General features: G+C 39.6%; 1 protein-coding gene across 8 annotated transcripts in view; it reads left to right on the top strand.

Annotated features, from left to right (window-relative positions):
• klc1a (kinesin light chain 1a) overlaps nt 1–14361 on the top strand; it is a 48878-nt gene that overhangs the window by 15818 nt on the left and 18699 nt on the right. For 4 of the 8 annotated variants that reach the window (XM_034235493.1, XM_034235494.1, XM_034235495.1 and 1 more), the window contains exons 5-11: nt 2869–3097; nt 4188–4275; nt 6900–7001; nt 10865–11038; nt 11866–11965; nt 12265–12317; nt 12974–13041. In XM_034235493.1, the coding sequence (XP_034091384.1) occupies nt 2869–3097; nt 4188–4275; nt 6900–7001; nt 10865–11038; nt 11866–11965; nt 12265–12317; nt 12974–13041 (814 nt within the window). The remainder of the gene's footprint in view (nt 1–2868; nt 3098–4187; nt 4276–6899; nt 7002–10864; nt 11039–11865; nt 11966–12264; nt 12318–12973; nt 13042–14361) is intronic. The other 4 variants (XR_004570889.1, XR_004570891.1, XR_004570890.1 and 1 more) reach the window with 1 other exon arrangement.

Genomic DNA, 14361 nt, shown 5'->3' on the forward strand with positions numbered 1-14361 from the left:
AAGAAACGAAAATGTCAGCCCCACATTTGCATCTGATGCTCTTCCTCAACTGAAGATATTAAGTTTCACTTCTTTTTTTACAATGAACAGCTTGTTCTCCAGCTTTTCCACCGTTGATGTGCCCGTCAGAATATGCTCAGTGGTAATTCCCTTCTCTTATGGTTATTCGTTGGTGTGATTTTAGGTTTTGACCCAGACTTCTTGATGTTATGGCTCACATTCTGACTGGAGTGCAGGTGTTAGAGCTGAGGAAGCAGGCTGATTTCAGTATATTGTGTCTAATTTGAAGACTACATGGAAAACTGGCTTCATTTTACCATTTTCAGAATTTTCTCTAGCAGTGTGAATAAATCCTTTGCTGTGTTGAGCAGCACGGACTGAATATGAGTTATGACTCAACAGGGGAGACAGAATGTAATAGTGTAGCTGTGAGTTACGTCGGGGACTATGGGGAACATAGGATTTACATTATACAGCATAAATCTCAATAGAAGGTGTGTCACTGACTGTAGAGGTCAATACTGCATATTGATTTAAAGTTTAACATATGGCGTTTCTCTCTGAGTTATTAAGATAGAGACATCAGCGTAAATGCTATAGATCAAAAAGCCATAGAAAAGGACGGGCAGGAGATTTGTTTAGAAATATTTGTTTTAATTTATTTGTTCCATGCTTTAATGATCAAAAATGTATTTTTCTCATACTGCCTGTGCTGCAGCACCTCTTTACCCTCTGTCTGAAACAGTCAAGTCTGCTCTGATTGGTTAGCTGGCCAGCTCTGCTGTGATTGGTCAACTGCTTAGAGATGTCCCGTCCGTCCCTTAGCCACGTACAATGTGTTTGAGTGTTACAAAGTGATGTCATTATGTTACGGAAGCAAACAAAGGAGTCCAATGGAGGCGTTTCGGGCAGGGGGGGGGTGGTGTGTGGGAGAGAAATCCCTCTGGAGAGAACACAGGGATTTGCAGACCAAGCCCCCAAAAGCATAAAAGGGCCTCTTTAAAATAGTTGTTGTGGAAATGTTATATATGTATATACTTTCCTGAATGTATCTGATCCCCGGTTTTTCCAGTAATGAAAGATGAATTTCAAACTAAGGAATTGTTTTCAGGCACTCAATAAACGGTTGGTAATTACAAGTGAGGTTTTAAAAAGTAGGACTGTTGTCATGCAATAATTATGCGCCCACACCCATTTACACATAAACATGTTTCATTGTTGCACACACCCGCATATTCCTGCTCACACCTACATCAGCGCTGACAGTAAATACTATGTAGACGCTACATTGTGGATGGAATATACAAGCAAAGGACTATAAATAACAAGCAGGTGGGAGGTAGCCTGGAGGGTAGGGAAGCAGTAGTGTATTGGTTTCAAACTTCAATTTTCCTCCTTTTTATGAGATTAAATCAAAGTAAAAAATCGAATTAGCATTTTAGCAGACTCGAGGAAATGTGTGTGTTCTTTTATTCAAATGAGGAAATTGAAGGGGGGGGGCTGGTAGGTGCATGTTGAAGAAATGCAGTATCGGATGGCATTAATCTTCTGTGTGAAAGAGAGCTGCCTGAGACTCAATGTGGGTGTGTGCGTATTGTGGATCAGGTTGGATGTCTTTCATCCGCAAGCTTATTCCTACGCTTTTGAGGTTTTGTTGAATTGCTGTCAGCAGGAAATAAGATGATTATGATGACAGCTCTGCCTCTATTTAAATTGTCCTCAGGCTTATGCACTGTTTTTGTGTCCAAATATTTACATTTCAGTCATTTAGCTTTCAGTCATTTAGCTTACTGTCAAACATACATAGTTACTGAATGAGCTTGTGGAGATTTGGTGTCTTGCTCCCATAGCAGCGTTTGTTAAACGGGCGATCCAAGGATTGAGTGTTGCACCTCCATCAAAATGTTTAAAAGAATTGTAGAAAGCAGAGCATGAGATCCAGCTTCTTAATTGAGATGATTTTGCTTTCTAACTTCTTAGCATAAAGACTTTCGCATTTAAAAACAATTTCACTAACCCCAGAATTGGAATCAGAATCAGGTTCATTACCAAGTAAGTTTTCACATACGCTACAATGAATTAGCCTGTGCATTTTGGTGCATAAAAATAACCACCGTAAAAGAAAACGCATCAAAGGTCAAGAATCGTAAATATAAAAAAATATATATAAACACATTTTTACTATAAAAATATGCAATACTTTATGTCTCAAACATTTAAAACTGTATAATTCAAATTTCTTAGAAAATAATTGGCAAATGAATCAATGCAAAGTGATTATCTGCACTTCACACACTTTGTATTTGCAGATTATAATAAGAACTGATGTAGACACTGAGTATCACATGATGTTGATTGTTGTTATTTCTGCCGTTGGCGTTCCCACTCCAATCGCCAGCAGCTCTCCTTGAGAGTAGATTTAGCGCTGCCTGCTATTTTTTCATTAGAAACCCAATGAGGGGGTTTCCTGACCTCTTGCACACACACTTGCTTACACACTCACTCACACACTCCTACAGAGACAGAAATACTGCATGTCATGAGAGAGATTCTTCATCACGTCCTCCTGACACTGCAGAATGTTCTGTGCATCGTAGCAGAATGAGGACATTGTTTATGTGTGAGTAATCTTATTTGTTGGACATATGTTTACAGCCAGCCTTATGTTTGTTTGTTGAGGTTTTAACTTTGACCCACAAAATAGAATCAAAATTATCTGTATTTTATACATAACTAGTCCTTTTATGGATTTTTATAAATGAGTCTAATATAATCCTTTGCTTTCTGGATTATTCCTCAAGTGCATGCAAATCCCTGAGGTGCGTGTCCTGACGTAATCTTTTTCTTCCTCCCTCCGTGTGTCCACAGTCCAGCCGTCTCATGGCAGTGCTGCAGCAGCGGCTGCTCAGCAGGGGGGCTACGAGATCCCGGCCCGCCTGAGGACCCTGCACAACCTGGTGATCCAGTACGCCTCGCAGGGCCGCTACGAGGTGGCCGTGCCGCTCTGCAAACAGGCCCTGGAAGACCTGGAGAAGACCTCTGGACACGACCACCCAGACGTGGCCACCATGCTCAACATCCTCGCCCTTGTTTACAGGTCGGTCTACCAAATCATTTATCTCGGGGCCCGGATTGCAGTTGTGGTTTTGGAAATGGGGTCCTGGACATACAGCAATGCAGGAGTTTATCTGCAAAATATAACTGAGAATGCATATAAAGCCAGAATGCTTCACCTTGGTTTTTGTTTCATTTTTGATTGTTTAATCAGTTTATTTTTAACACATGGCAAGTTTAAGATAATATATTTGTTCTCTGTCAAGTCCCTTTGATGATAAATCAAACGACTGCAGTCAGTGCTAGGACTAGTTTTTAATTGCTCCTCTGTTTCTTACATCACCTTGTTTGCACCATGAAAACAAGTCTTTACTAGCTTGTAAATCTTTAAAGTACCGGGCTACTCTGACTATTTTACAAGCAGCTCCAGGACTTCTTATTTGAGTAGAAGCCTGTTAGTGAAAATGGCGATAATGTTTTGGTAGTTTTCAATGAAAGGAGTGTTTTCAACCCTGCTGCTCTCCTAGCAACATTTGAAAACCCTTAAAATCCTCTAAAATGTGGCTTTTTACCACAGAGTAAGATGTGATAATGGTAACAGCATGTTGTCTGTTTGTCACCATCACAACACAGTGGCATGTCCCTTGAAACCTATTGCTAACAACCCCCAAAGCATTGTGGGACAGGCTTCTAATATAGGACCTCCCCAACGGTCGTTGGATGCCTTTCTACGTCAGAAGTGGAACAAAGCAAACATAGCAGACACAGCCAAAAGATTTACAGTACTGTAATAGAATCGGGGAAGTGTTGATTTCCCAGCTCAAGAAGAAAGGAAGAAAAGACTCAAGTGTTTTACAGGAGTTGGATCCCTTGGTTTCTTACTATCACAAATCTTATCCATTGAATAGTGAGTGCAGTGACTAGTCAGGAGAGAGAGAGGGTCGCCTTGTTGTCAGCTGTTTGTTGCATTGACTGTGGGAACTGCTGCAAAGCTATTTGGACCTTGTTGCCTGAAAATAATGGGCTGTTAGTGGAAGTTGTTAGCATAGTTTAAGTTTCTTTTCTTTGTGTGCTTGTCTGTCCATCTCTGTCTGTTTTTCCTGTCTCACTCTGTCTGCTTCTGTCTGTTTCAGGGATCAGAACAAATACAAGGAGGCAGCCAACCTGCTGAATGATGCTCTGGCCATCAGAGAGAAGACCCTCGGCCGGGACCATCCAGCTGTAAGTGCATCTGTCTCTACATAACACCCAGAGATGTATCTGAATTATAGTCATCTAGATTTGTTATCCTGTATTTTAAATTAACATTTTCCTTACATTAAGGTACAGAATAGTACATAAAATAGCAAATACTATTAAATAAATACTCATAGAAACTAACAAAAAAAGTAATACTTTAGCAACGTGACCCATGTGTACGACAATAAAGAAATAATTATTTCTGAACAGCATTTACATTTTTTTTTAGCTAGAGCCAGGCTAGCTATGTCCAGTTGTTTTTATGCTAAGCTAACTGGTCGCTGTGTTGCTGTTGCTTTATTATAACTGTACTAACAATAAATTGGTATTGATCTTCTCGTCTCACTCTCATAAAGAAAGCAAATAAGCCTATTCCCAAAATGTCAAACTATTCCTTGAAAATAAAGAGCTCTAAAAAGGTATTTCTTAACCCTTTAAACTGAGTTAGTACGTTAATGTAAAAGAAAACAAGACATCTTTATCTTGTTAGACACTGACACTGTTATTACCCCTACCCATTTTTATTCACCTATTTTTGTCTGCTGCAGTGTCTTGGTTCCCCCCCCCCCCGGAAATTAATACCATTAATTTAAAAACATTTCCCCTGTTCCCCCTCAGGTAACGCATATAACAACTCTGACAGCCAAAATAACAGTGCAGCCAAAATAGTGTTTGAATTAGTGTTTTGAGGCATTTATCATTATTAGAGAGCCCATGAAGCTAGAGTAAGTTTCAGAGTTGCTCGGTGGTGCTCAAGGATCCAATGTACTTGTTGGAAAATAAGTTTTTATAAAAGTGTATTTCTGAACATGGTAAGCATCTTATCTAAACAACAGCTTTAACTTGTTTACAGTCAGAATTTCCATTAATCGACCATTTGCATTTTACATAATTTTAATACCTTACCTAATACCTAAGATTTCTCCATTTTAGACTATCAATAACAACAATGTTGTTCTCCAGAAGTACACCTCGTACAGTTTTAATGTTTAATGCTCCTCAGACAATCTAAATGATGTATTTGTAATCACACTTTTCTCTTCCAAACACCATTTCATATATTTTTCCAGGGTTGTGACTGCAGTCCAGGACTGGACACGGCAGATCCCATACATATTTAACACACTGTTTTCCTCAGAGCCCATTACCTTTTGTTTGTCAGTGCAAAGTGTAAACATGCAGCAGGTCGACTAACTGTGTTAACCCCAGCAGGCCTGTGTCTCTGTCTGGACCTCCATCCCTCTCTACTTTGTGAAACTGAGGTTAGCCCTCCCCACCCCCGCTCTCCCACCTCCACCCTGCCATCCAGGCCTTGATCTTTTCTCTTCGAATTTGTTGTATTTTTTTAGTGATTTCATCATCAAGAAATCTTAGTTTTGGCAACAATATAGCCAGTTATTTGAAACAAATTCCTCACACCTTTCACATTTCTAATCTTCTTTATATCTCGTTTTTTCCCTTTGCGCTATTTTAAAAGTTAGATATTTAGAAGATCCCATCCAGGTGATCATTAACAAACCTAATGTTGCATTCCGCCTATTAATGCCTGAATCAGGTTCAAACCTCACAATCTTTCCACCAACACACATACCTTATGTTTACATAGGAACTAGTTGGGTGGTCTGTAGCTTTGCCAGTTGGGCGGCAGGTCGAGGTTCACTCTTGGCATGGTGAACACTGAATCCTAAGAATGTGCATTGTCACCTTCCTGGTGAGGGAGGTTTGAAAGGTGGAGGTTAGTGAACCGATATCCTCGGACAGACTGTAGTCTTTCCAGGGGAACGTATGGAAATAGTTAAGAGCCCCCAGCTGAGTGCTGCTGTGCCCCAAAGAGCAAGAAGGTCAGAGACAAGAAGCTTCTTATTGTTTCCTACGTGTTGAACAGCCCTTTCAAGCATCCGGCTCTTAAGTTTTCTGCATGGAAAAAAAAACGTTTCAGCCGCATTCAAGTCAAGAAAACTAGGGTTTTTTGTTGCTTTTTATTGTCTTCCAGGAAAAGGATAGATTGACTGATCTGCTACAGTATGTCATGGAACACTAGATCTTTATCTTCTCTTATATTGTTGTATTTGAGGAACAGTTTTCACCTTTTTTAGAGAGCATTCTTATAGATTGTGAAGAAAAATGAGAATCATCATAAATGATACTGAACAAAAATCTAATTTTAGGAATACATTTTCTTTAGGGAACCTTTTTATTCTCTTACGCTGCTCGTCTTGTTACTCTCCTTTCCCTCTATCACTGCTTCACTCCGTAATAAACTCCATCTCCCCCCTCCACCCTCACCCCTTCCTTCCTCCCACTCTGCCCACATGGCCCCCAGAGCCCGTCTGAATCAGAGATCAGAGGTGTCCTCCCGGCACCGCTGCAGTCTCCCTCCCGCTGACTGCTCCAAATTCGTCATACATCTGATTTGGATCAAATTACAGCCCACCATAATCACTTCCTGTTTCCGCACGTCTTCTTCCTCCTTGTTAATTACTCTCTCACCAGATCAATGGCCCTCTGCCGCTGTGGTGGAGTCTCGCGGTTGCACATGGGGGGATGATGATTAAGACCAGGATTGAAAAACAACATATAATAAATAATGTTTGTGTTCCTGTCAGGTCGCTGCCACACTTAATAACCTGGCTGTCCTGTATGGGAAGAGGGGGAAGTACAAGGAAGCAGAGCCCCTGTGCAAGAGGGCGCTGGAGATCAGAGAAAAGGTAGGTCAAAGGTCATCTAACACCATGAAAAAACTGATTCAGAAGCTGTTAAACACATGATAGGAAGCCATGACGAAGCAGATGTTTTATACTTGTTCTCCACAGCCAACACATGGTCAGTTTGTTCTTCACCAGGCGTTAAGCTTTCACTTTGAAACTAAAGTTTACTTTCGCTTCGCTTTCAGACAAACTGTGTGTCCTATTTAGGCAAACAGTAGTGAAACACTAAGCACTGGATATATCACTCAAGATGGTACCCTTGAGCTGTAAGGCTACAGAATGGAGGAATAACGCTTAATGTTTCTACTGATTTCACACAAAAGTATACAAAAGCATCTTCTCGTCTCTACCCAATGATGCATATTTTGCCTGAAATGACGTCGTTTGATTTGATCAGTTGTAGATGGCAAGCAAAATCAATTATATTTATATGGCCCAAAATTACATATCACAAATTACCTGCATGGACTTGGGGTTAGTTAGTTAAAAAAAACATCCGTCTTTTTTTACCCCAGTTCCATATAAGGAAACTTTTAATAGGGAGGAAAATGGAAGAAACCTTAGAAAGGGTAACTGCAATAGATGCGCTGTGTTCATACTCTGCAACCCAGCAAATCTAAGCTGGATGAAAACAGGCTCCATTCTCTCTGCTGTGTGATGAAAGTCACTAGTCCCATTAAGACCAAACATCTCTTACATGACATAATATAAGCACCCAATTAAATCCCTTGCTTTGACTTTGTTATTGGTAGAGACACCATAATCCAACTTCCAAATGTCACTTTTAAATACCCATGCAAACCACTTCCCTTCCCCTCTATACTCTCCTAATTGGTCTTGTGTCTTGACTAAATGCATAAGAAATGTAACTGCTTTGCTTCTTCACCCATGTTCTTAGTATTTCATTGTAATGTCCGCTTATTAGACTGTTGTTCTTTCTTGACTCAAGAAAGTGGATCATAGGCCAGCCTGTAAATAGATCAGTGGAGATACTCATCTTTATTGTGTCTGACCTCTAGTTTGGTGCTTACAGAGATGCTGCTCAGCAATCCTGAAAGTGCAGACAACATTTCTCACTCACTACTCTCTCCATCCTCGGCTCCTGCCTCTGACTGTTTCTCCTTCGCTCTCTTTTTCACTCCTCTGAGTATGAGACGTCAGCTTTGGTTAAGCTGAGCGGTTTCATTTTTTTTCTTTTGCTACTTAAACTCAAATGATAATGCTTTCGCTTAAGCTTAAGGATTTGCTGCTGAGTTTGCCCTGCACAGGCGAGGTGGCTGCTGCAGAGCTGCTGAATCAGAAAGCTTCTACTGACAGTTTGCCTTTTTTAAAGAAGCTCAGGTAAACTCGGCTTACCAGCGAGTTTGCTTGGCATCAGGGAGATGGGGATGAGCTATAAACTGAAAACATTTTGACTACTATAGTCAGACACTCAAACATTTTGTTGCTGAATCCAGGAGGATTCTGCGCTTTGTTTCACGTTAGGAATCCAGATCTGATACTGATCCAAGTGGTTGTGTGAAGTATTCATAATGAATATCCATATTTTCTATAGAAGTATGATTTTGTTCCAAATGCAATCTAATAAGTGTTTGGATAAGTTGTCACCTAATGACTGACTGAAGAATATACAAAACGTTCCAAACTATATTGCCACTAAACATTCTATTAAAGGAATAATATAGAATTTGTATTCGACTCAATCCCACTTAAAACACCAATTACCCACTAGGGTACCATATAGTGAAAATGGTCTCTAGGAAATGCAACAGTTTGTTTGATTTATTGTTACAGTGACCTGCTCTAATTGAGCCTTTATAAAAAATGAAAATATCGACTAGTTTTGAAAGATTTATGTTTTCAGAAGGAGTTAAACACAGGCAGGCTGTGGAACTTATATGAAGCCTGGTAGGAACAGTGTAACATATTGCCAGCCTTTTCCTTCTTGAATGGAAAAGAATAATTAAATTCTGTCCCAAAATGAGGACGGAATACGCATAAACTTCTCTCACAAAATTGTTTGAAGTTTAAAGCTAAAACTTTGGATCTCAAAGCCTGTAACAACGATTTAATCTGACTGTATTTTGACTAGAACAGCAGTATTCTTGTCTGCTCAAATGTCCTTGAGCTGGAAACTGAAGCCCTACCTGCTGCTAGCTGTCTCTTTATACTGACTTCTTTGTTGAAATATGTTAGTCTGTCACAGAGGGATAGAAACTAAATCCTGAATTTCTCAGAAATCCCCATATCCAGTAAATATTTGGATAAAACACAGATTCAGTCGATGCCCTGTAAGTAGAGGCTCTTCGGCTTGATTTAAGATGAAAGTAGTGTTTCCAAAAGCTTCTCAGAAACCACTTCACACTGCAGCACTTTTGGTATTTCAAGACATGACGGCCATCAATAAACACAATCAATTCCTCGGTGACCCAGACCTCACCGTCCAGCATGGCTTATGGCAATCCTTTTCTAGCTAACGATGTTTACAGGAGAGCTGTCAGATGTGTGATGCAAAGGAGGAGACTGAGTAAATACTGTAGGTAGATATCTGCACCATCCTGTGGATCAGAGATCTTCCAAACTGAGGGGGAGGATCCTGTAAGGGTTTGATTTCAGACCCTCCAGACATATTCTTTAATAATCTAAAGCCAAATCTCCCCAAAGGTCTTGACTTATGTCTCTGATACTCTTTCATTTTTCACATCAAGTGCTTTCTTTCTCAGATTTTCCTCGGCACTCCCTCCCATCGTGTTTTTTCTGAAGTGGTTTCTCAATGCTGCAGAGAGAACTCTTTCTCTGACCTAATGTCATTTTCTCTTTTGCATTCTCTACTCGTTCATCCTCTTTCAAAAGGGAGGAAATGAGATTTGAGGTCTAAGCCTGTCTCCTCTTCTTTCCCTCTCTATTCTGCATGTCATTGATAAAGCGCTATAATAAATGTAAGGAATTATTATTAATTATTAATTATTATTATTATGTTCATTTCCCTCTTACTCTCCCTGGTCTCCTTTTCTTTGATGGTCAGTCAGTCTCAGTGAAAACCCTGTCTACAGTTTTCTAGGTCTGGCCACCTATTCCCTGGAGATAATTCTGCATCTCTTTCAAGTTTACTGCACTTGCCACTAATGGCTACTCAGTCAGCACATATTGACAAAATCACATCCACTTAAAAAAAAAAAATCCTGGTGCTTCTTTTGGCTGTGTGTGAGATGGGGGGGAATATCGTTATTCAAAAAAAGAATGCTGTTTGTTCTTCCATTGATGCGTTTGTCCACTGGACTCCGCTTTTATTTATTCAAGCGCGTCAATAGTCCACAGGTCGAAATCCATCAGAAGACACCTCTGTATGTTAGATAGAATTGTGAACAACAGTTACAAGATTAAATTCCCAATTTTGCAACCAGGTTTTATGGGGCTAAAATAGCAAGTATTAAGGAGGTTATGTGTTCACTGTTTGTTATTGGGAGATTTTCTCATGTCTTATATTAGATTCAACCTGAACTGCAGGAACATCACAAACAAACCGTAAAAAGCCGAGCAAAAGTCAATGCAACCTGGCAAGAGATGTAACAAATATTCCCAATAGTCAACATATCGGCAAGCCACTTTGTATTCCAAGAACATTTGGACCTAAACGTGGACCCAGAGGGATTTTCAGAAATGAAAGAACTGAATGATTTCCAAAGTTTTCTAGCCAATTTTACACACCACAGGTCTAGGCATCAGGTGGTTTCAGGCTGTTGGTATTCCCACCCCCTGTTGACCAAATGGCCCAATGTCAGACACAAGTTGTCGTCTAAAGCTTGTTATGTTTTAAGTACTGAGTGTTGTTTTAACCGCCTCTCGTCTTGCTTCCGTCCCAGGTGCTGGGGAAGGACCACCCGGATGTGGCCAAGCAGCTGAACAACCTGGCCCTGCTGTGTCAGAACCAGGGCAAGTACGAGGAGGTAGAGTACTACTACATGAGAGCGCTGGAGATCTACCAGACCAAGCTGGGCCATGACGACCCCAACGTGGCCAAGACCAAGAACAACCTGGTGAGGGGTGGAGTCTAGGATGAGGAAAAACGGTTTAATAGTAGATATTTTATATATTAATAACAATAAGTAAAGGGGTTTAAATGGATTTTAAGGATTCTGTTAGATGCTAAATGAATGCTAAAGTGTTTCCCAGTTAAACTTGTGTTTCATTCTAAGTTTTGTGTATAGATTTCAAATGAGAATTTATTAACTACCTAAAATCAACATTGCAGTACTGAAGCCCAGTAACACCTGACAAAAGGCATGTCAAATGTGTTTATGTGCCTCTAGAAGATTGGTAATATTAGCCATCCTCGTGCTTTGTAGGTGGCAAGAAGAGCTACACATGGGCCAAAATCTGAATCGGCAAGAGCCTCTATAATTTTCTGTCCAAGAGCAACCTGAGCCTAAACCTCAACACCTGTCTTGGGCCATAGCTAGAATAAAAACCAAGATTTCTACTGCTAAAAAAATAGAAATGAGTTTATGAGAGCTACATTTTTACTTTAGGTATTTTAATTGTGATAACAAACATTTTGAGACACATTTTACAACATGCTACTTCTCTTACTGAACATTCAAAACATCCCAAACACTTTTATTGAGCTGAAATGCTACTCTTTATAATTTAACCCCATGATTTAATCACAATTATTATGTCCAAGTAAAAATTATACAACACGTTTAACAACTTAGATGCCACAATTGTCACTTAATAGTACTTGCAAAAAAGAAACGTAAAATACTTGATAAATATTTTAAATATTGATCTCCTCAGGGCAACTGCCTTTGTCTCATGTACAGTGTCCTGCTGACTCTTAATGTCTAGTTTCTTTGTTCCTCAGGCGTCATGTTACCTGAAGCAGGGCAAGTTCAAGCAAGCTGAGACTCTGTACAAAGAAATCCTGACCCGCGCTCACGAGAGGGAGTTCGGCTCTGTTGATGGTACGACATGTGACTGGATTATACACACAAGTACACACACATTTCAGCCAGTATCATCTCACCCAGACTGACTTCAAATACCACAAACAAACCGATCTGATATATCTGACAACCCCTGCTGTTTTATTCTTCTAATATAAAGATTAATAAATTCAGGCTGCTGTTCTTTTTTTGTAGCTGTAAACAAAAATGACCTTTCAGCTGAAAAAAGGTTTACTAGTTCAGAATCAGTGACTGCTGTTTATCTGAGTGGATGTTTGTCAGTACTGATGAACTTCTTCCCATGTGTTTCTCTGCAGATGAGAACAAACCAATATGGATGCATGCTGAGGAGAGAGAGGAACAAAGCAAGGTGAGCAATATCTGTTCATACCTCGCAGATTGTCAAACAGACTTCAATGGAATTGGAAATGTAATGTGAACCGATATATTCTCAATTTGATGTTTTAATGTGGGCCCACAAGATTGTATAATACTTTCAAAAGACATATTCTGACACATTTACCACTGTAGTTAAACACATTTTAATTTCAATGAACGGCAATCCAGAAGGAACATACGACCAGATAAGAAAATGCTAAGTAACACTGAGAGCAGCATTTAAACTGCTCCGCCAGATTCATGATCGTATTAAAGATGAAATAGGAAGGATTGACTTTACAAAGAGTTGGATTAGCAGATTAAGTCTTGGTAATAACCATCCATGCGTGAGGATTTGACATTTCCCAACCAGGAGTTCATTTTAGTCGAGGTTTTAGGGGAGGAATCCTGACTCCAGTATAATCCCATCATTTAACATCACTTCATGATACCTTTGATGGTATTAATACAAAAAAGCGTCTATTTCTGAAATGGGTTAATTTTCATCCTTTAAATGTTCAATCCCCTTCATGTTTTAGTTCACAAGGCTGTGGTTCTTTTCCTGATGTTAAATGTTCGGGTTAGTAGATGTCGATTCCCTTAAAACAGTTTTGTAGAAAGCTTATGAACATGGTTTTTCTGTCTTAGGGCAAGCAGAAGGACGGCTCACCTTTTGGGGAGTACGGAGGCTGGTACAAAGCCTGCAAAGTGGACAGGTCAGTGTTTCTGATTAATTCAGTGTCTGAGTGAAGATGGGTGGGAAACAAAACAAAATGTTTTCTAATGTTGCCTTAGAAAAAGATAGAAATAAAGGATTAAAGCTTTAATTCTCATACTGTAATGGCCACAAAATGAATTTACATGTCATGAGAAATGCTTGTTCAGCCGGTTTATATAAAATGAAACCGGTTTCAGCTCATTCACCAGACAGGACCAGCAAAACCAGAAAATCCTCCCAACTGTAATAAAATCATCCAGGAATTAGATATAGAAATAGCAAAGTAAACACAATATTTTTTCGAGATGGGTATTTTTCAGCCCTTTTTGTTCTGATCGATTCTGCTGATCTGGGATCCAACTCTGATATAAAATCATATTAAGCTGATTTTTATTACAAAACAGACTTATTTTAGTTAATTTAGAGAAAGACCTTACCCTGTGTGTCATTGTATTGCCCTTCTATCCAAATAAATTACAGCTTAATTAGCTATTAATTGGGTTTTTTTTGTCGAGTTAAAGTGGACCTATTATGCTATATTGGAAACATATATTGTAGGGCCATACCTATACAAAACATGTCTGTGAAGTCTTTTGCTTAAAATACCAAACAGATCACCCATTGTAGCCATGCCTCATACTGCTCAAACCTCCCCTGTTAGAAAAACGCGGATTTTGGGTCCTTAGGCGGAGCTAATGCCTGATCAGAATTCTACCGGAGATAAAGAGTTACATTCTGCTGTGATAAAACGCCATCCTGTAATAAACCACATCAAGGATTATTTCTCAAATAGTATGGAGCTCAAATGCTTTTTGTCTTGCGGGTTTACCACAAGGTGAGTTCCTCTTTTGATTTCCTGCTTTTTAAACACATGTGCTCTACACAGTACAGGTTAGCTCTGAGTGTTAGCGAGGCTTGCTAATCTAAACAAAGACGACATTTGTTATGGAAATCTTTTACCTAGTCAATACTGTGGAGATATACAATTAGAATGATCAATCAATAAACTGGTGAAACAAACAGAGTTGTCTTTCTGGTTCTTTATTCGAGGCGCCTCGAAGGCACAGGTCTCACAGAGTATAGGATAGTCTGTAGGAGTGTGCGCAATAGTCACAGAATAGCAACGTTTATATACAAGATAGGGCGGGCAGACAGAGTTTTTGTGTAGCTGGGCGGAACGCCTCAGAAATCTGCTTTCACACGGATGTCTCATATTGTTATTGGACACCTGTGTTCTTGAGCTGTAGAAAGTATAACGGTTATCAGCATATGTAAGTTCAAACTTTGTGTGAAGAGGAGTAGTTTCAACATAGTCTGC

Source organism: Gymnodraco acuticeps, unplaced genomic scaffold, assembly GCF_902827175.1.
Source record: "Gymnodraco acuticeps unplaced genomic scaffold, fGymAcu1.1, whole genome shotgun sequence".
NCBI classification, from domain to species: domain Eukaryota; kingdom Metazoa; phylum Chordata; class Actinopteri; order Perciformes; family Bathydraconidae; genus Gymnodraco; species Gymnodraco acuticeps.